General features: G+C 36.0%; 1 protein-coding gene across 1 annotated transcript in view; it reads left to right on the top strand.

The window, feature by feature from the left end:
• Positions 1-22,428, top strand: part of SRBD1 (S1 RNA binding domain 1) — a 125,130-nt gene that overhangs the window by 14,577 nt on the left and 88,125 nt on the right. Inside the window, 5 exon segments of the mRNA XM_086628727.1 lie at positions 3,968-4,071; positions 8,633-8,740; positions 13,439-13,596; positions 14,826-14,916; positions 15,976-16,083. Coding sequence (XP_086484853.1) covers positions 3,968-4,071; positions 8,633-8,740; positions 13,439-13,596; positions 14,826-14,916; positions 15,976-16,083 — 569 coding nt within the window.

Genomic DNA, 22,428 nt, shown 5'->3' on the forward strand with positions numbered 1-22,428 from the left:
TCCCCTTAGTTTGTCTGTTTGATGTTAAGATTAACACGATCTGTTTTGGTTTAATTTCTCCTTGTGTCTGTCACTAACCTCAGTGGCTCTTTCCTTTCCCATTCTGGCTCTCCAGTGAAGTAATAACCACTGGTCTTGCAGCTGGTAGTCCTGTAGTCATGGGATGTTTTGGCACTCTTATGTGTTGTTGTTCATTTCTACATTATTACTGTTGACTCTTGTAACACATTAAATATTTTTCTATTATGAATCTTAAAAACCTGAGTTGTTTGTGCTTTGCTGAGGTTTCAGGGCCCAAGATATGTCAGGCTCTTTTGTGCTAGTTAAGGGAAAAAATGCATTTTATGATCATCTCTGACATGTGCGGTTTGCAGAGTTCCCTGTTCTGTAAAAATACTGTAACTTCTAATTTCTGTTGTTTTTTAGTTCTTTGTTAATTTTCGTACCTTTCTTTGTCTCCCCTTTGTGTTTTGATGATGAAATAAGTAAAAAAAAAAAAGGTGTTTTCTTTATCTGCCATTTCTTCCTTAATCTTAAACTCTAGCATTGTTCTTTCCAAAGTCTTTCTCGTAACATTCAATTTCTTTATTACCCAACCTTAACTACCCTGCTGATGCCAATTACCGGGATTTTTTTTGTCTTTCATTTTCTTGGGATATAACCGTCCCTTTTAATACCTAAAAGTCTTTAGTTTCTCCTTCATCTAAGACTTTGAAGAAATACTTCTTTTCTGCAGTCAAAAAACTGCTTAAAAATGTGTTCTTGAATGTGCTTTGGGAGAGGTATAGATGTCTTCAAGTGAAGAAATTTCCTAGTTTGGTTCAGGATTTTTAAAAGAATCTGATACAGAAAAAAGATGCAAGGAAGCTTGAAATTCAGATTTATAAAATTTACTGATCCTCCAGGACTGCAGGTTGTGAATAGCTGTGTTTGAAGATGACTTGCAAAATTCACTGTTTCAAAGACCTTCTCTACTGCCCTCGTGTCTGCACACAGACAAGTGTTCTGAATGTGTTTAGCTAGAGGCAAAAGCAGAAGTCAGCTTTAAATCACCTCTTTGCAGAGTTGCAAATAAAGGCTTCCATAAAGTACTGCACCAGAACTGATCATTGCGTGAGCGTGGAAGCACTAGTAATCTTAAAGCTCTGCGTACAACCCTAACTCTGCTCTAGCTTACACCTAAGTAAAGGGGATGGACAGTAGACTAGCATGTTACCTGTTAGAGAATAAGCTGTGTCCTTATGACCAAAACATTTTTAGCCATGAGTGTGCCTTGCAGCCTGTATTACAATGAGGTAAACTGGTGTGCCGTCAGCTGCAGCTTGGTTCTGTGGTTCTGCAGCTGTTGTTGCACACGCCATACTTGTGGGTTACTTTGTGTGCCATTGGCATTTTGTGTGTTGAGACATGCCACGAAATAATCAGGACTGGCATGGGATCGGGTTGTTTGACTGAAAAAGTTAAAATACTGAGCCTGAAACGAGGAAAAAACCCTATTTGTTTAAAAAACCTGACTCCAGATTTTGACACGATTGGATGGATACCTGTGGGTGTTTCCAGCTGGAACATTTTGCTGCCAGGAGTTCAGCCACAGTTCCTTCCTTTGGCAGCAAGGAGAACCTGACTGGACTCTTCGGACACAGTTGAGTAGCTACACCAACACTGTCATAACTAAGGAAAAAAAATCTTTCAAGAGTTTATTTGAATTTTTGAGTAATTGTAAACAGTTCAGTGTTTGTGGTATGCTTTGGGGTTGCTTTCCTCTGTTTGGAGATGACTGAATTTGTGGGACAAAAAGAATTCATGAATAAAGTGTAATGTTTGAGGCAAGTGGTCTATTTTCAATCTTATGCTTAAAAAGGAGTTGGAGATTAAAGTCCCTGGTGAAATATACAAAACTTATTCAGTGAGTCTAAGTAAATGTGGAACATGGAGGAGAGCTGTGCAGTATGAAGGGTGTTGTATTTTTCTGATAAACGGAATAAGGTTTGCTAAATCTTGTTACTAGATCAAATTATTCTTCTTACTTTCTCCTAAAAAAGTATGGGGTTTTTTATTAACCCTTCCCTTGGATCAATTCCAGCCTTGCATAAAAACAGTCTTTCTCCAGAACAGAAAGTTTACTTTTGTCTAGAATAGCGGTATTTGAATCTGATACTTAAAAAACAAAACAAAACAAACAAACAAAAAAAACCCAACAAAAACCGAAGTCAAACCAAACCAAAAAAAAACCCCGAACAAAAAAAACCAAAAAAGCCCCAAAAAGCCAAACAAAGCCAAAAAAACCCCCCACAAAACAAATACCTGCCTTTATTTTCTTAGGGGGAGAAATTCAGTAATTACTTTGTTAATTGAGCATGTCCTGGATGATAATTCTCTGCACGCATGTCATTTAGAACAGGATAGGCAGATTGTTTAATACTAAAAATGTAAAACCGACTGCAATGCAGCTGGTTTAAGTTCAGGTGACTGACACATTCTGCAGATGGAGCGCCAGGAAACAAAATGTGATGCAAATATTGACCCCGCTAACAGCATGCTGAATGATGACATTATAATTCTATCAGATGCACTCTCTGTCGTGAGCATCATTTTGATTTCATTTTAGCTTGACATTTAACTTTGTCTCTTTTTTAAAAAATAAAATCAGAATAAACATGAAAGCATCTGATTTGTTAAAATGTGTCTTTCTAATCTCTGCATGAAAACATTTGCTCTGGCAGTCAAGGTACTAGATGCTATAATGTTTCACATGCAATCTTTATTATTAGCTTTGTTGTTCAATGATATGTCAGGCCTGGTATGTCACAGGAGCAGTAAGGCTGAGGAATATAAATTGGTACTATGTCCCGGAGTCATTTTAAACCATTGTATTTAACATATGTGACATGTCTGAGTTAGCTAGTGATTGAATTAAAGTTCATGATTGACACAGAATGCTCTGTTGTGACAGTGCTCAGGGCCTGCTACATACAGCAACATGTGTAGTCATACAGGAATGTCAACTTCTAGCAGCTTTTTTTTATTTTTGCACTTTGAAGTGTTTTGGAAGGGCAAATGAAATCTAAAAACGTGTGGTTTTTATTTGTAGCGGCTTCTAACTGTTGTTCTGTTTCTAAAATCCCTTGACCAGTGAGTTTTCTCAAATACTGTAAGGATTGCTTCAGGTAAACACTCATCATCTTCGCAGAGAGGTTAGACTAGCAGATACTCAGCAGCATCCTGCAGGATCCGCCACTCGTATCGTGATCCTAGTTCTACATGTAGAGTCGGAGGCTTCCATTTAAAATAGAACTCTGTGTAGGGATAGCACGTGTACAACCAGATTTAGCTTTAGATCATGAATACGCAGTTGTGTACACAAGGCTGCCAGAAATATGTCCATACACTTTAAGGCTGGAGCGTTAGTGTTAACGTAAGGAGTGTATCTAAGTATTTTTAGCTATTTATGAACTAGGTGTGAATAACTCAAAAATTCATCCTCTTTCAAATTGGACTGACTACCTTTATGTCTCAAATTCTGATTCACAATTAATTTTAAATTTGGGTTGATCTTGGGAAGCAAACTGAAGCCTGAAGCTTAGAACTAACTTTTTCCCTTTCTCATCTCTAGTTCTTATTGGAATCACTTTTGAATAATTTCTTGAGTTTTAATTTGGGTTATTAAACAAGATTATTCTACCAACTAAATTAATGCTGATTTGTATTATAAGTGTGTTTAAAATAACCGAATCTTGAGATTGCAGACTCCAGGAAAAATGTATCATTTGTTATGCCACAGCATGATTTAATCTGTGTTTAAATTGTGGATGTTATCTGTACATGCTAGTACTTTGTGAACTGATTTACTGTACCACCATCATGATTTGGTACAGAATGTCAAGCAAGCGCGTACACAAATTTTGATAAGTTTATCTTTTGGATATTTTGTGTGTCATCTGTCTCTGCCATTTATGTTTGCACTCAGATTCTGGCCATTAACCGAGGGGAAAATCTGAAGATCCTGACAGTGAAGGTCAACATTCCTGACGGGGTGAAGAATGAATTCTGTTGGTGGTGTGTCAATGAAAGGTCTGCATGGATACATATTCTTACAGAAACCTTTTTTTTTCTATAGGCATCTGCATACTGAAATGTACCTCACATGTCTTGTTACATTAAGAGAACAATTTAAATGAATACTTATTAGATCAGATGAAATTAGCAAATGAATAATTCTTACTCTATGCTTCCAACTGCTGTAGCATTATGCTGAAAAGATTATGCCTTTGGCCGTATTTGGGCAGTTCTGGCACCATTCTTAAAGCAATTGAATTTTTAAAATTTTTGAGTGATTCTTTTATTTCTTACTGATTCGCTCTTACAAGTTGCTTTTTTAAAGCCTGTAGTGAGATGTTTAGTGTTGTATGATTTCAAGGTTTTTTAAAAAAGTTTAGGTTTTTCCTTTATGTTGTTTTATGCAATATCTCTGTCAGTCTTTTTCTTGGAAACTGTGCTTTGATGTCCTCTGTTAGATAATATTGTGATCCAAGCTGCATCTTTCTTCCACGTATAAAATACAGGTTTCTCTTTCTCAATAGCTTGAGATATTGGGCATTGTTCTGAGGATGTCTTAGATTTTGCATCATAAAATTGAATCACCAAGAGGAGAAAATACATGAAAAGATGCACTTTTTTAATGTATAAAATTGCTTACTGTGATACTGCTTTAGCATGTATTTTTCTTTTACACCAAGTCCAAGAAAGGGATGTGGTAAAAATGTTCCTTTCCACTGTAGGAATTTAATAGGTCCAACATGGAAACCTCTGAAAGACTTAAAATATTGTTTGGCCAGATAACATAATATGATCTGGGACTTACAGTAAATATCTTTTTTTTTTTTTTTTTTTCAGGAAGGTATCAGGATTTATAAACACATCTAATTTTATTGTAGTTTTAATATCTGTGACAGAATTTCTGTCCTTCCCGCAAGAAGTATATTCTGTAGGCAGAACGTATCTGTCAGTCTTGCTTTTACTGTGTCTATGACAGACTTTGGAAGCACTGTGAGCCACAGATAATGGAACAGCTTGTCACTGCTACACAAATGAAAGTGGGATGTAAATTGAGATATTTTTGGTGGATTACATTTTTGTGAGTCATCTTGAGACAAAAAGAATATTGACCTTGGAAACGGAACTACTTATTAGTACTTAGCATTCATAATGGCTTTTTACTATTTAAGGACAACTCCACCATCAGAAAACTTCCGAAGGAATGATTTTAGTAGATCTTGGTGCATTAACATCTAGGACAGATTCTGATCTTCCCCATTAGATTGGCAACTGTGTTATCAAATTGACCAATAGTAAATGTGCATTCTGCCCTCCAGTCCTGGAAATGACTGTCCAAGGGTGGAAGCTGCATTATTTTCATTGCATTGATTTACTGGTGAGAGCAGAAGGTTAAGAACTGCTGTTTGAGGCAAGGATTTCAAAACTTTGTAAAGGTATTAACTAATTTACTGAAGGTCATGCACAAAACCAGTTGCAGAACCAGAAAAGCCATGTTGCTACAGAGTTTGGCCAATATTCTAGCCACAAAACAGTATCACCTACTGCCTGTGAATTATTACCAAATATACTGACCTTTATGTATTCTTCTGAGGCAAATTTTTTTGGCGTTAAATGCCCCTGCAATGGAAAGTGGTTTGGGAAGGCTGGAGTTCTTCGTTATTGCTTCATTAGAGCATGGAGATCTTTAAGATGACTATTTTCTTTGCAAGTTCACAGTATTTATTAGCCTGTGGAAGCATCTGTATTTCCTTGAAACTCAGATTCGTGCTGAAAACTCAGGAATATGCTTATGCCTGACCTTATGAGTTGTATTTTTCCCCAGAAGATGGTATCTCTGTGGTTTGGCAGTGAGCTTAGCTCCGTTGACACTAGAACTGCACTGGCCCCAGAGACTTAGTTGTGAAGTGAGACATGGAAAAAGGATCAATGAGAAACAGCTGGAGAGGGGCTGCTTAGCTAGTTTTGAGTGTAAAGACAATATGGAGTTGTTCCTTGGGAAAGGACAAGACTTTGTTCCAAAGTGAGGTTGCAGCCTTGAAAATGAAGTTTGATGTTTGACAATGTATTTTCAGTTTTCAGACAAAATTCTCTGATCCTCTGTAAAGTCTATGATACAGGCATGCTTTGTGTGTGGTTACCAACTTGGTACAAGTTACATATAATGTCTTGGAGGAAAACAAAGCTCTGCTTTTTGTGCTGCAGGTCTAAAGGCCTAGCTGTGCTCCTGCTGGAACAGTTGTTAATTAGTACTAATGGTTCTTGACTTGGGCTGTGTTAATTCTGTTGGTATGTATTTCCAGCCTCTGAGGTGTATCAGTAGTCTAAACCTAAGCTTAAAGCTTATGGTGTTCCCTGTTGTGAGCACTTGCATGTGAAGAGCTCATGAGCAGAGTAAGATGATGTTATTTACAGGGAGTTTTTCTAAATAAGGCTTCATTTAAAGGGCTTCGAAACTCAGCTCTTGATTATTTAATCATGAAAAACATGCTCTTAGAAGAAAGCTTAACTAGGATTCGATGATCATCTTATACACATGCTTTACAATTGTACACACATGCTTTTGCTTTGTGTTCTGCAGCGAAGCAGATTTTTCTCTTTCCTCTTGAAGTATTGGAATGATTAAAATGCAGTATTTGCTATGATTGAACTTAATGTTTGGATATTTTTGCATTTGTAGCAATTCTAAGGTTTCTAATAGAATGTTGCCTGAATAATTTTTACTTGCATATAGGCAGGTAAGAAAAATATCTGCTCTGATAAACTATTTACAGAGAAAAGGTTTGCTAACTAGCTTTAATGGATGGAAGAGAGGGGGAAATAGCTGCCATGTTTCCAAATTCATTCTTATTTGTGCTGAGGATACTTTCTGGGGGAGTGTAGTCATACTTGCCACCTGTAAAAACTTCATGTTTATAGAACTGGATGGCAATAAGGAGGTTTAAAGCCTCTGCTGGTTTTATATAGGTATGGAAAGAGTCTCTAGTTACAAATAAGTATAATAGAACTATTGGCAAAAACTGTTAGCAAAGTGATGAGGTCATGTGGCTAAGCACTCACAACTCTAGATGTTGTAAAACTAAATGGTAAGCTTAATTCTGGTCCCATGTCTGTCTGCGTTAACACAGTGTTGACTTGATCACACATGTCTTAACGATTATATGCACAGACACTTAGAAAAACTGTTTCAGAAAGTTGTAGATCCCCTTAAACAACTGAAAAGCCGTCTGGGTAGGAGTAATTTATTATTCTCAGTATTTCTGAGTGAGTGCAAGTAAACAAAGTCAAAAGTAAAATTCAGTCCTGTTTTTGCCTTGACCTGTACCTGGACACATTATCAAATGGTCATAATTCTATCATGTTGTATTTAAAAAAACTCCAACTAACCAAACAGAAAACTTCCAAAACTTACCCAGGCATATTAAAAAAAAAAAAAAAAGCAACTATGTATCTCACTTTGCAGTTAGGGATGCAGGCATGTAAAAAAAATACACTAAATGAAGAAAACTCTAAATGTTATCAATATTTTTAAAAGAAATAAAAAATTGTTGGACTGTAATAGAAAGCATTCATAGTCTTTACTCCTCCTTGAGTATGATGTATCTGGCTTCATCTCCTCACTCTTTCTCCCTTCTCATTGGGCGGACAATGTCAGTGCTTGTGCTTGTTCAAGGACATCTCCCTTCTCCATAGTAATGTTGCCCAAAGCTAAAAGATCGATGGAATAAATACGTGGGATCTCTGTTCTGGGGAGCTTTGAGGTGTATTTTAGGACAAAATTTGAAGTAATTGTCATTACAGCTGTGATCGCTGTGCAGAGTCCCCTTAGAAAAGGGAATGCTCCAAAGAGTTTGGCTTAGAAAATGTTGGGAAATAGTCTTGTGTTTGTTTGGTGCTATTTTGTTTTCCCTTTTGTTAGAATAATATTTACACTTTCAATATATCAGCGATAGGTAAAAGAGAAGAATCATTTGCAAATTATTTGGCTTTTTGTTGCTTTTTTTTAAGGACTGCTGTGAAATTGATAGATTACATGTTGAGTTTGAACAGAGATATCCAAAGCATTCAAAATGAAATTTGAATTGGGTTTCATTAATTGACACTAGTTTAGTGCTTGAATTTCTGTCTGGACAGATTTCTCTTACATCAGTAGCTCTGCAGTGACACTTACAGAGGATGTTTAGTCATTTTTTTATATATTGAGGAATAGCAAATAATGCAACCTTAATGGTAGTATGGAGCCAAGTTCTTCATTCAGTTGTGGTAAGCTTTGACTTCTCCAAGTGAAGAGTAACATTATTTTTATGTTTTCTTTAAAACATAAAATAGTATTGCATTCTATTACCTAACAAAGAGAAAAGATAGGCTTGTCCCTTGTCTGCTAGTAGAACCACGAGTAACTTCTTCTTCCATTCATATTTGAAACTATGATTTCATTGCCTAATTATTGTAGTAATTCTGCAGTTTATAGGACATTACACTCGTGGAAGTCTTTTTTTTGAAAATTCCCTTTTTATCTGAGTTTTTCCATATGTTCTTACAATATTTTTTGATTTTTTCTTTTTCTCTTCTTTTGCAGATGGAGACCAAAACAGTTTTTAAAACCAGAGTTAATGAGGATACTACGGAGTTCGGTAGAGGATGCGTATAAACGCCTTATATATCCTTTACTCTGTAGAGAATTCAGGTAAGCCCAGAATGAATGTGTGTTTTCATACTACCAATTTCTTAACTATTCCCTCTCTAACTTTTTATTAGAGTATCTTTTATCCATTTGAAAAATTCAGCATGTTTTTAGTCCTCTGTGCTTACCGAAGGAATGAACTATGTAGTCTTGGTTCTGTAGATTTAATTTGTGACCCTGTCCAGTTTAGACTACAGTAGGGAAATGATCTTTGTGACGACCTTTCACATGTTTACATATTTGCTCCTTGTACATATATTTAAAAAAGTATAGTTTAGATTTACATTACAATAATAGTTGCATCTTTATCCTTGTATTAGCATAAACCGTTGTCCCCGAATTTTCCCAGCATCTCTTCATGTCACAGCGATAGTGCTGTCAGTGTTCTGACTCCTTTTTTTACCTGTCTGAAAGAAACCAGCAAAAGTAATTGATGTGGTTGGAAGTGTCCCTAATGTTTTTCATCTGCAGTTTGTGGTGGATGAGTTAGCCATAGTGTTAGCCTGGTACCATTTTGTGGATATTGTGATGGCTCTAGACAAGTCACTAAACTTCTTTCTGGTGATACTGTAGGTAATGATGTTATTAGACAAAGTGTCACTTGTAAGATCTGTAATCTTGTTCTATATTTTAAAGGAAATTTAAAACTTAGTATCAAAGTAACATGAATTAAATAGGGTATTTTTATGGTGTAGTATAGAGTTTACCACATAACTGAAACAATTTAGTATGTCTAAAAAGCCTGCGTTCTATAAACATTGTCTTCTAATGGCTAACAGTACTGATGGTGTTGTTATTCTCTTGAATACAAGAGGAGCTTCCCAAAGCATAACATGTTTGATTCTAGCAAGGCTTTCTGATATGTGACTGAAATTTTAATACCTGTTTTGAGGTAGTTCAAATGTACCTGCCTGGCTGTGCTTTTATGTTTCTGTTCAAATTCGAGTTGTTTTCCTGACACCACTTTAACTGAGCATCATTGGCTGGATGTTGATGTTCTATGTTCTTCCTCTCTGAAAAGACCTGTCAACTAAATTTGGCTTTTGGGTTTCTCCACTACAGTATGTTGTGTTTGCATGTTACTTTGCAAAGAAGATTACTTCACATCTTTTGATTTGAATTTTCAAGATTTTTGAAAGTGCTGAGGTCACTTGTTTCTTTGTGACCACCGTACATGTAGCTGTTTTAGGGGAGGCACTGTGTCTATTGTTTGGCTGAAATGATGAACATCTCATGATGGCGAGTCCAGCTGTTGGCTTCTGTCATATGAGTGTGAAAGTAGTTGTCATTCCTAGCCTTCTCTACAATTGAACTGTTTTAGTGGGGTTTGGTTTTATCATAAATAAGCAAACTGACATAAGGGTTCTTCAAGGCTCTTTTACTGTGTTTTGCTTTGTGGTTCGTACCACAGGACTGTTGTGGCCTCTGTGTTGTGTATAACACTGAGGGCTGCTGCAGTGGTAGGTTGCTGAAGGTTTTCTACGCTCTTAAACAAACAAAAAGCTTCCTTCCCTACTACTTCCTACATGTAGCTCACAAGTCATAAATGCAAAGAATACAAAGCTTGCTGCCTGTTATATCTTTCTTTCTGTGATAATTTTGCATGATTGGCAGTGTCTGGTTAGGAAAAGCTGAAACACCTCCTATAGAGAGGAATGCAAAACACCTGCCAGTAATATTGCTGGTCCATGACCACTTAACCCTTATCATTCTTTTATTCTCTTTCTGCCCACATCAGAAGCTGATTTTTAGGACTCTTGCAAAGGACTGCTAAAGTATTCAATACCTCTTTTTAGCATTAATATTTCCAACCCACCCCCCACTGTTCTTTTTTTCTTTTCTTTTTATTATCATTAAATGTTGGAACAGAAAGTTTCCAAGCATTTGTTGAAATTTTTGGTGCTTCTAGTGGTCAGAAAAATGAAACTTGCCAGCAAGACGATTACATTATTTATTGTTTAATTTCCTTTCTTCCACTCTGTCAGATACCATAATTTCTTGTATCTGGTATAATAATGTCCAGTGTTGCTTTTGGCTCTTTGAAATACATTTTATTTTGATGCAGTACTGCATGGAATGATTCCATCAGGATTTGATGCAAGTGATGTGGCACAGACATATTTTATAATGGATAATCCTTTCCTAATTTTCCATGCTTTCTTGAATTGAGTGCTTTCTCTCCTCTGTCTTCAGGGACGCAAACATTTCTCTGTATATCTTGTTTCACACCTGAAGCTAGTTTGCAGATATTTTTCCACGGGAAGGATTGCCTCTCAGACTGTATATGGAAGTGGGGAGTTTTAAATCTCAATTTAAATACTGATTCTTATAACATTGAATATAGAAGCTAGTATGTCATGATTAGGTTATTTGCTTTTATTACAATATACCTGTTAGTGATATACAGTCTGACTGCTTCATAGAGTTCAAGGGAGGGGCTTGAAATTCTGACTTGGTTGGGTTTGGAGAGGAGGACTGCTCTCCACCTCTGCCTTACGTCTCATGCCATATAATGAGAATTGTCACAAATTGGAAAACCATGAGGCTGGGCATCTTGCCATTTGGATGAAGCCAGTAGTGCACTGAAAAAGAGAATGATATTAGATTGTTTGAGGTAGTTTGGTATCTGTTCAAGAATTAAATGACTATCCCAAACTTGAAATTAAGGGCCAGTACTTGGGACAGTAGATCATGTCATTGATACAAGCGTTGAGTGAGAGACAGTTAGAGAGAAAAGAGAGGTCTATATTTGAAATTTAAAAACACAGGATATTATGTAATAGAAAGGACATACATTATGTTTCCCTACGCACCTGGCACTTTCAGTAACATTTCCTGTTACTATGAAAGTTTCTGTATATCCATGCCAATTTTAAACATGATTTCCATAAGGTGCACATAACTAATAGCATGTGTTTAGGGGCAATTTTAATTTCTGCACAAGTCGGAGTTGGAGGCTACGGTTAAGATTATGGGACAGGTATACTAGGGCTGCTCTATGAGCTCCCTAGGCAGCTGCTTATAGACACACCTGGAGAAAGGATACTGGGTTAGAGCAACCACTTACCTGAACTAGTGCAGCCGTTCCCATATTCTTGGTTTTAGTGGTGGCAATATACAGATTGTCTGCTCTTTGGTGCTGAGGGTACATCTGAATTGCTAAGGAGTCTCAAAATGCATGTATACCCTTCACCGTCTCACTTTAAATCATGTCTGTGCTAATTTGGCATACTTGATACAAAACCAAAAAGCACGGAGATATAAGGGAGCCTTTTGCTATTGTACGCTGCCTTAGAAAATGTCAACAGTGCGCAGACCTGTCTCTAGACTGCTTTACAAATGAGAGATGATGAGAACTTACCAGCTCTTTCTGTAGCATTGTGGGATGAGAGAGGGCTGAGCTGGTTATTTGGTGGGATCTTGGGCAAACTCAAGTCAGACTCTTAAGTTCTTCCACCTCTGAAAACTGCTCAGAACAGCTTCATATCCTGTCATGTCAAATAGCCCTTATGAGGGTTGTGTTTGAACTATTTGTAACCTGCTTGTGTCATGCATTGGTTGACCTAAACAACTTGAGTAATTTCCCCAGCCCCATTCTTATAGGGTTGGTTAACTGGAATGAAGGATTTTCTTCTTTAAAAATAAACCCAGATATTACTTTTTTCAGTGATGGGTGAAAGGAAGAGGAGAGTAAGGGCACTAGCTACCCTTTGAATTATATGAAGGCTTTACTGGATTTCTATTGCTTGCCTAATTATTGTGTTTACTGGCAATGTAATGCAGTTGAAAATGGTAATAAGTCCCTGCAAAATAAAAAAAAAAAAAAGGCGGCTAGGTGGTGAATATTTGTCCCCATTACTTTTTGGTTTTGCATTTTAACGTAACATGCCATACCATGATAAAAATACTTGTCCTTATCAGTCATTGTCTTATTGGCCACATCTGACAAATAAGACATCATGCATCTTGTACACCTTCACTCAACAAGACTGGTTTGTTTCTCATAACACTCTGCAGTAAGTGTTCTTGCTTGAAGTCATCAAAGTCAATCCTTGGTGCACTAACTCAGTTCTTTCTGTTGAAGAATATGAAAGGAAAGGTAGGGAACATCATGACCCCGTCAGCTTTCTAGTCTGGTTCTGAGGAAGTGAAATGCCCTTCTAGAAAGACCTCAAGTCTGCACACTTCTGTGATGACTGTTAAATAATGTAATTCATAGATGAAATTAAATGCCTCGTGTCATGGTGTGTTAGCAATTAATTGGGTAGGCCCTTCTATTTTCTCTCTGGTATCTCTCAGCCTAAATGACTATCCTTTTTTTTGCTGGGTAGTGTTTTTTCTCCAGAACTGGGAAGTTATGAAGTTAATCCATGCCTTCTTCAAATCTGCCTTTCTTTGCAATTAGATATCAGCTTTGACAAGAAGCTGTTCTTTACTCAAAATTATGAGTTGATGTTTGAATGTTAGTTGGGATGTGTACATTCTATTATACTCTTCATGTTGATTTACTTTCTGAGAACTAGAATGAGACAATCATACAGATCCTTTTTTAAAAAGTGTTAAAAACTTGATTGGAAGTGCAATATTTAATTAAAGGTAATGAAAACATGATTGGAAAGAGCCTTACAACTTTGGAACATTTCAAAAGTGTATTTGAAAGCTAATTGAGGGGAAAATGATTTTTGCTTTCATCCTTCTAAGATCAAAGTTGACATCCGATGCAGAGAAGGAGTCTGTGATGATGTTTGGAAGAAATCTCCGGCAGTTGCTTCTGACCAGCCCTGTGAGGGGGCGTACTTTGATGGGAGTAGATCCTGGCTACAAACATGGCTGCAAGTTGGCAATTATTTCACCAACCAGTAAGTTTCAATTCCAAATATTTTTGAAAGGACTGATAAAAATATATTCATTTAGAGGAAAGTATAGAAAAGTACATTTTGAAACTACCAAGTTCATTTTTTTTCTTAAGCTTTCAGTATTTTCCATGCATCCTTTCATGCAAATTCCTTTCTTCAGGCTTAAGGTTAAGTTTCTGGCACTTGGATTCCAGTGTCTCCTTTGGTGTTAATACTCCTCTTTAAAATAGAATTTTAAATCCCTTCTGCCTTCTTGAATACAGGTTCAAATAATTGAGCCTCTCAGTAGTCAGCAAAGAGAACACCTGGCATTTTTATTGTTAAACAAAGAATTTGAATTTAAATGCTTTCTATAACTTTGCTTTTTTTCATGGATAATATCTTGGACATCTGGGCACTTTATCAGCCCTTTTTGTTTAGTAGTATGTATGTTAATGTGAGAAGTCAGAAACATTGTATTTGCAGAACTTTTAAGATCAGTTTTTAGACAGATACAGAACAGAGCCTTTCCAGTTCGTTCCAGTCTGATCTGGGGATACATACCTCTTTAGGGCCATGTGAAAATGGTTTCTTTTCCTTTTATTTGGTCATTGCTTTTTGTCTGAGAATATATCCACCCAGAGTGAGTATAAGGAAAGATGTGTTCTTGACACGTGTTAAAATGACAATATAGGTAAGATAAATGGTTATTATCTTATACTGCACCATAGGCTATCAGTACCTGTTAATAGAAAGTTATTTCCCAATGTGATAGATGGGATGATGGCAAGAGCTGACTATGGAGTTCTAGAGCTCCTGGACTGCAAGTCCTGAGACTGCATTGCTAATTTTCATCTCTACCGCATCTGTAAAATGTACTAGACTAGAGCAATGAATCTTTTGCAGTCAATTGGTGTTTTTCTCTTTAATAATATAATACACTTTATTTGCCTAATATGACTAGATGCCTGTTATTTGTTATGTAGATATGTCTCCAGGAAACTAGAAAATGTATCAACTCATTTTTGCTTTGGCAGCCAAAGCATTTTAGTCCTCTGCTCACCTAGCAGGATTCAAAAATAAAAGAGCTAGATGGATTCAAAAATTCTAGCTGGATTCAAAAATAAAAGAGAAAGATGGCTTAGTAAGAAGCTTTATTTGTGAATCATCAAATTAACTTTAGTAGTTCCACGGGATATAGCTTTTGAATCTTCGTGGTTTTTATCAAATGACTTTGCCTGTCATTACTCTAGGTCAGATCCTCCATACGGATGTCGTTTACTTGCATTCTGGTCAAGGATTTCGTGAAGCTGAGAAGATAAAGAGGCTTCTGCTGCAGTACAAGTATGCTAAAGAAACTTCCATTTATTATTCTTTCTTACCAAACATAATGAAAATCTTCACTACATAAATAGTTGCTTTGGGTAGCATAAGAATTCTAATGATTTAACTGGAATTCTTTTTTTTCTGTAGTTCAGAGCTTATTTTTCTTTTAGTCTATGTTCTTGCTTTTACATTATGTATATGTTAGAAGCATATGAAATCAAGCCATGGCTATGACTAAGGCTGCATGCTATGGATGTATCCCCATAAAGCTCTGACAATCCATTTATTTTTAGGAATAGAAATTAATATTCAGCTAAGGAATAAGTTTAGCCTCGCTCTCCCTACCCCTCCATAACCCCCAAAACACTCACTGATCTTTCACTGTTCCAAAAGCCACGTTTAGTCTTTGGAGTTTTATTAAGCGAAGGAAATCCTGCTCAGATAGGTCTCCAGATGGACTTGCAAATAGGGGCAGCATGATTAAAGGGTTATTGTATCCAACTGTTTTGGGATCCCCTGTGAACAGACATCTGGTCCACGGAGTCAGCTGCTGAACTGCCACAGCATACAGTCCAGTTTGTCTTTAAGCATTAGATTGGCTTTAAACAAGGTGATTTGATGGCTGACTGGCTGTGGTGGGGGCAGTCAGAGGCAATGACCTTGCAAGCTGTTGCAAACTATGATGTTCCTATTAAGGAATTGAGGTTCTGATTGCTTGGGCTTCTGCCCTTTTTCATGACTCATAACAGATGAGGGAAATATGAGGTGAAAGGGTTTGAGGACTGTAAATAACATTACATTTCTTTCATGAGTATGAAGTATCGTTTTTGTTTTTTCTGCAGCTATTACCACTGTTCAATTCCATTAAAAATGAGTGAAAATTTTGACTCTTGAACTTCAACATTGAAAACGTGTTAAACACAACATGCTATTACTAGGAATATGTTCTCATTAAATCTGGGCCTTATGTAATATAAAATAAGATGTAGTGGTCATTGTTGTGCATTGAATGCTAGATATGAAAAAGTCTAAATGAATAAGTAAGAGTAATTGTTTATCTTTTTACCCCGTGCGAAGCTGTAGCACTGTTGTGATTGGCAATGGCACGGCCTGCAGAGAAACAGAAGCTTACTTTGCTGACTTAATTATGAAGAAATATTTTGCACCACTGGATGTCGTTTACTGGTAAGATAGTTTTGCTTGCTGCGCTACTTGTCTGTTCGGCATATTTTAAATTAACAGGTAGTTTTAAATGTAATTTTTTTGGAAATGTTTCTTTTTATTACCTTGTCTTTCTTTTTGGAGTCAAACTTGACCCATCTTTCTAGTCAAAGGAAAATGGCTGTAGCTCTTTGCAGCATGAAAGTAGTTCTTCTGAGTCAGTAAGAGAGACGCACTGAAGCATTTTATTTTCTCTTCCTGAGGTTCACTTGGTTGCTGTTATCATTGTGATAAAGTATGTGAGAATAGCAGCTCAAACAGCCAAGGACCTGTGTTTGGCATTGTGTGTTTGTTTCTTGATAAATGAGATTTAAATGCAAATGATAAAGCTTGTGTTGTCTGACTATGGTATAGAATGCTTGCTAATCCTATGGGTATTAAATGGTCTGGAAATAAATATTTTTGTTAATACCTGGCAGAAAGTAGTTAAGATATTTATCCTCTTTAAACATCAGATTTTATCCATTACTTTGTTGAATTCAAACTAAACTATTCTGCTGTTGTTTTGGATGAAAACTGTACTATATCACTTTATTTTCTCCCAGGGTCTTTTTTTTTTTTAATTCACACCTTTATTTTTAAAAAGCATTTTTAGTGATTTACCTTGGAGTATCTTTTGTGCTGAAGTTTACCAGCAGTGTTTACTTTGCACTGTCTCAACATACTGAAATAAGTTATCTAAATATTTGAAAAAGTTGTGACCTTTATTCAAATTACTATATACATGTAATGGAGTCTCCGTAGAATAGGAAGTTATCTTACAGAAGTGTTCAACGAATGTATTATTCCTGCTAACTTGTGCTGTCATTTAATTGCACTTGTTCTTTGTTTCTAAGATTTCTAAGAAAATTTGCAGCAAGATCTAATACTTAAATGTCCTTTTTATTTCAGGAGACATAGTAGGGGTTTTCTGATTTTAATTGTTTGCAAAGGAAGGAGACTGTTTAAGCTTCTGAAAAATTAACATCCTCTTTCCTGAATCCAACTCAAAAGCAATGGATTTTTAATGATTGTATAGAGTGGAAAACACTTCATACTGTGTGGTTTCTGGCAAATGTTTAATTTTTTGTTGTTCACTTCATATAGTTTAAAAATCCATTATGTTGACAGAAGCACTTTGTCTGAAAGAGTAATAGTGATTTTATTTATTCATTGATCATATGCTACAAAATAGCTTACACAGAAAAAATTATATATGTAATAATGTGGTGGATGGTTTTCTTACTGTGTTTTCTTCTTTTGCTTTAATATTTTTCTCCTCATTTATAATTCAAGATTATAGAATTTGCAAAATAATTATCAGTATTGATTTTCTGGGGGAGGGAGCCAGTAGAACTACCATGTTCTTGGAACTGATAAAAGCTCTTGTGAAATAGGAATTATTATAAATGCTCTAAGGCAGGTTTCTTTTTCTAGTAGTGACAGGCAATTTTTTAACCTTTCACTTTTTCCAAAACTTGTTGTGATATTTGTAGGAAAAATATAAATGCAGTTATTTAACGTGCAAGATTATGCTAATTGCATAATCAAACCCATTTTTGCCTTTGGTATGTATTTATGGTGCTAATGGCTTTCTTGCGCTATGCTCGTACATGGTGAAGAGCTAGTCCCTATTTCAGAATTCATATGCAGAACACAGAATACTGCATATTAAGATAAAAATCAGAATAATGTAGGGTTGTTTTTGTAGCACATGCTACAGGTGACATTTGTTGCTGTTGAATTTTGTAGACTGTGTGTGCATTTATCTATGTGGGTTTACAAATAAGCCGGACTCGCAGTCCGTATGTGTCTCTTCACATTTTGACAGTCTTCACTGAGTTTCTTTCTCGAAGATCGGGGTTCCCATGTTGCCCTTTCTGCTAAACTAGTTTTATGTGCACCTGGTTGCGCTATCGAGTGCTGGGGTTTCCCAGCCATGCCATTGAATCCTGCAAGATAGCAACTGTGTTTGCCTTCTAGCTCCAGAAGACTTTCTCCTTAATATACGTGGTATTTTTTAGTAACAGAAAGGAATGATGAGTCCAGACATTCACCTCCCTTACTTCTGATAATGTGATGAAATGCCTGGAATTTATGCCAGTCTGAGTTCAAAAATGTAAGTGATAATTCTTAAATGAGAGACAATTAGTACGGAATCATTATTTTAGCAATGGGTGACGGTAGGCATACGTTGTGAGAACTGCTATACCTCTTGAGACGAGCTATGAAAGATGACTTGAAAGAACGTGCTCTGCTGATCCTCTTTTCTTGAAATAAAAAAAAAATCCCCCAGAACATGTCCCCTCAGATCACAAAAGAAATTGCTGTTTCTATGTACAAAGTCTGTCCTTGATTATGTTGTTTTCTCATGGTAGGAGAAAATACGAGGGCTTTGTTTATATATAAGCTGAATACAGATCTCTAATCAATTCTGTGGAAACCCATGGTATGCTTTCGGATCAAGCGATCTTTATAAATTATTTTTCAATTAAAATCTCAAAGAAACAATATAAGTAATGTTGGAACAGTTGGGTTTTAAAGATTGCAGTTTTAACTAAAAAATGGATTTACAAATCAACTTAGTGTTTGAACTGTGGGGAAAAAAAAATCAAAACAAAACAAAAAATGAACAAAAACAAAACCCCAGAACAAACCAAAAACTCTCCAGTACTTCAACAATAACAGAATGAGCCAGTTGCATCTAACATGGTACCATTTCCCAAGCATTCAGCTTCTCACAGTTGATGCACTGAGCTGCACGAAGGTGGAAGTCCTTGCCCAGCAAGGCAGAGCTCAGTTCATTGCTGTGTGCAAGTTTCGGGGAATTGCCAATTGTATTTGCTTTTACAATCTTTTTCCTTAAAGGAGTCCAGATGTAAAGTGGCTTGGCAGATGAGGCTGGATTGTTATGTAGTGCTTTAAAACCAAAAATCCTCATTAACTTAAGCTGTCATTCAGGAAGGTGGCTGATAGAGAGGTACTACAGACTTTGACTTCCTTGGCAAATAAAGCTTGTAATATGATACTACTTTTCGTTAGAACTAGAGAATAGGATCAGAATTGATTACAAAAAATAAGAATCTGTTCATAGTTTTAGGTCCAATTGATCATATGGAACTTGGATCATGCATTTTCAGGGAAATGAGACAGTAATAGAGTCTGTAATTTTTGAAAGAAGGTGTGTGCAGTTGAGACATGCACAAATAATCTGAAGAGGTATGAACTCTAAGCAAGGTTAACGATAATAACCAACTGAACATTTAATTCATTGCATGTATGTACAGTGCACATTGAAATAGTCTCTCTACTACTAAGGTCCTGTACAAGGATTTCAGAATTGTACAGGAACTCATTCCTTGGCTTCAGTATCTGACTCCAGCGAGCACTTAACAGTAGGCTTAAATGAGAACACTGTTTCACCTTTTTTTTTCCAGTTGTGTGGTAAGAATCAAATTAACTGATTCTCAGTTTAAAGTGTTTCAGTTGTATCAGTATCAAAAGAGACTTCTGAAATAATTTTCTCAATTTCAGTTTCTCTCAAAAACATTACAATATGTTATCTGATGATTGCATTGTCTTTTTTAGTGCTAATAAATATATGAAAAGCAAGCAATTAAAATAACAAATCCTGAGCAATGGCAAGTACAAACTACATATAGTTTTACTGAAGTTTTCCAAAGAGAAGACAGATCAGTGAAGACAGTAGTAGGAAATGAGGCATATGGTACAATTTTTCATGTGGCTTTAAAACCTGTCTGGACTCAGTTTGACAGTTTTTGATTTAAAGCAAATATTTTTCACTATTTTTGTAACCAACATGCTTTCAGATACCTACATCCAACCTAAATAACTGCAGGACTTTTTTTTTTCTTTTTTAAATGTAGTTTTCCTTTTAGAGCTATGTTTATTGACTTAGATTAGGACTGGACTAGAGCCCAGAGACAGTCATATCTAGTCTTCAGGTTTTTTGTTACAAATCAGTTTTTGTTACAAGGTTCAATAAATATCCTTGATTATTTATGTTAGTTCTATTGTGAGTTCTTGCCAAAGATACATTGTATTATAACCAAAACAGATGTTCTGTTTTAGACAAGTGTATTTGTTTTAACAGGACCAGAAATGTAAATGAAACAACAGTGTGTTCAGCATTAACATGGCCAATGATGAACTTTTAGGATTTCATTGGCCTTTTTGGATTAAATGAAAATCTTGAAAAAATATTTCAGGAACCTCATTCCATATTTCAATCACTGTAACTGTTTTTCTTTGATTGCTGTCACTGGTAGGCATCTTGGAAATGAAAGCGATCTGAATGACAGGTGAACTATGCTAGAGCAGGACAACACTCAGTCATGGTATTTGGAAAAAGTAAAATCACAGTTTTTCTTTCAGCCTCAGTGGTTTCGTTGTCACAATACAAACATTCTTATTGGTCTGACTTTTTCTTATATGCTTGGCACATTAATGCACACTCAGAATAAAGTATTTCAGCTCATACTTAAAAGAAAAATTGATATACATCATGAATTGTTAATTATTTTCAACAAGCAGTAAAGAATGCAGCCAGGCAAGTGTATATTCTTTGCTGTTTTTTAGGTGGCTTGGTGATTGTTTTCTGTTCTAGTTGGTTTTAAATTCGATACAAAATCCTTTTCTGCCACTTTGAGCAAAATCTTTTCTTGCTCTTGAGGCTTTATAAGCAAAGTAATTAATAATTTACTGCTGTTTAAGTTCAAACACTTTTGTACTGTGACAAATACGGGAAAGTCTGTAATGTCTTGTAAAGTTCTCATTGGGTTTTCTTTAATGTTTAAATTGTCTGCTTTAGAATACTTAGAAATGTTCTGCTAAGGTAGAATAGGCCTGTTTAATACCTTTTGAAGTTGGACCTTGGTGGCAAGAAATTGATTTAGAAATGTTTGTTCTACAGGATTTTAGGTCCGCTTGTATTTTATAGGTGTCTGCACATGCTTTAAATATCCTTTTCAATTTAAATGTGTGTTTTATGTTGTTGAATATCTACATTATACTCTCTCAGCTTTAACAAATGCCACTTTCAAGTTCCATGCCTCTACATTTCTAATGTTACACTAGCTTAATTCCCATTACTTTTCTGCTTCATAGCACTCGCAGTTTGAAAAGGACCTAACATTCGGGTTCACATTATGATAATTAGGTTTCAAAGCAGTGTGGGGGGATTAAGATGTCTGAAGTCTAGTTGCCGAATAAAGTTCAGAACTACTTGTAAAACTTGTTTGAGTGGTTAACAGAAGTGGTTTTATTTATTCAGTGCTCATGCAGCATTAATCCGTATTTCATCAGGTACCCACAGTGCTGTAACTCTAGATATGACCTTGGGACTTAATTTACCCCATCTCAGTTTTCCTTATTAATGTGCCATGAAAGAGGTACATGAAAGATAGCCAACATCAAAGCACCTTTTCAAATAAAGTGGTTGATATGAATCCTCTGGTATTTAACACTGTCTGTCAAATGTTTCAGCTGGTTTGCATCCTTTTACAAGCTATTGCTTGCTGCATTAATGCAGTTGTTTCAAGTCTGTTGAGAGTACAAAGTGGGGTAGGGATATGGGAAACTTTATTCCTTTTTGATTATATTTTCTTTAAGCTATTGGGTTTTTTCTGTTAAGCTATATAACTCTATTGATGACACATTTATGTATGCACACCTACACACCTTAGGTCATTAGATGTCTGATACAGAGGGTAGAAAGTAATTCGGAAAGCGTTGGCAAAATGAATACATATTTGGTGGAAACAATGCACATGTCTGAAATGTGAACTGAAGATCCTTTGTTCTGCTTTCATCTCTTCCAAGCTCTAGTGGAGTCATGAGAAGTCCTAAACAATGAAGAAATAATTTGAGAAACAAACAGGTTTAAAATGTGTGTGAAGAGGACATAGTCAATGAAAACATTTTAAATTATGTAGTGATTTCCAGCCAAACTGTCTTCTGTCCCTTACTTAAAAGTTACTTTTTATTGTGATTATTTATCACAGCTGATTAAGAACTCCTGATCATGCACGCTTCAAATGAGAAGTTGTTTTGTTTGTATTTATATTTACAGAAGACAGTCCTGTAAGTTCTGCATAGAAATTTATTCCTCCTGCTACTGGATTATTCATATCTTTAGATAGTAATTATTCTATCGATCGGCACAACATGGACTGTAATAAGTGGTCCACATTTAAGTTAGTATCCAGTGTGTGTTCTTGGTGCATCCACAGACTGCTATCTATGTTGAGCTGAACCCATACTATATTCAAAAGGGAAAATCAGAAGACTTCTTAGATTTTGAAGCAGTCC

This window comes from Tauraco erythrolophus, chromosome 2, assembly GCF_009769465.1.
Source record: "Tauraco erythrolophus isolate bTauEry1 chromosome 2, bTauEry1.pri, whole genome shotgun sequence".
NCBI lineage: Eukaryota > Metazoa > Chordata > Aves > Musophagiformes > Musophagidae > Tauraco > Tauraco erythrolophus.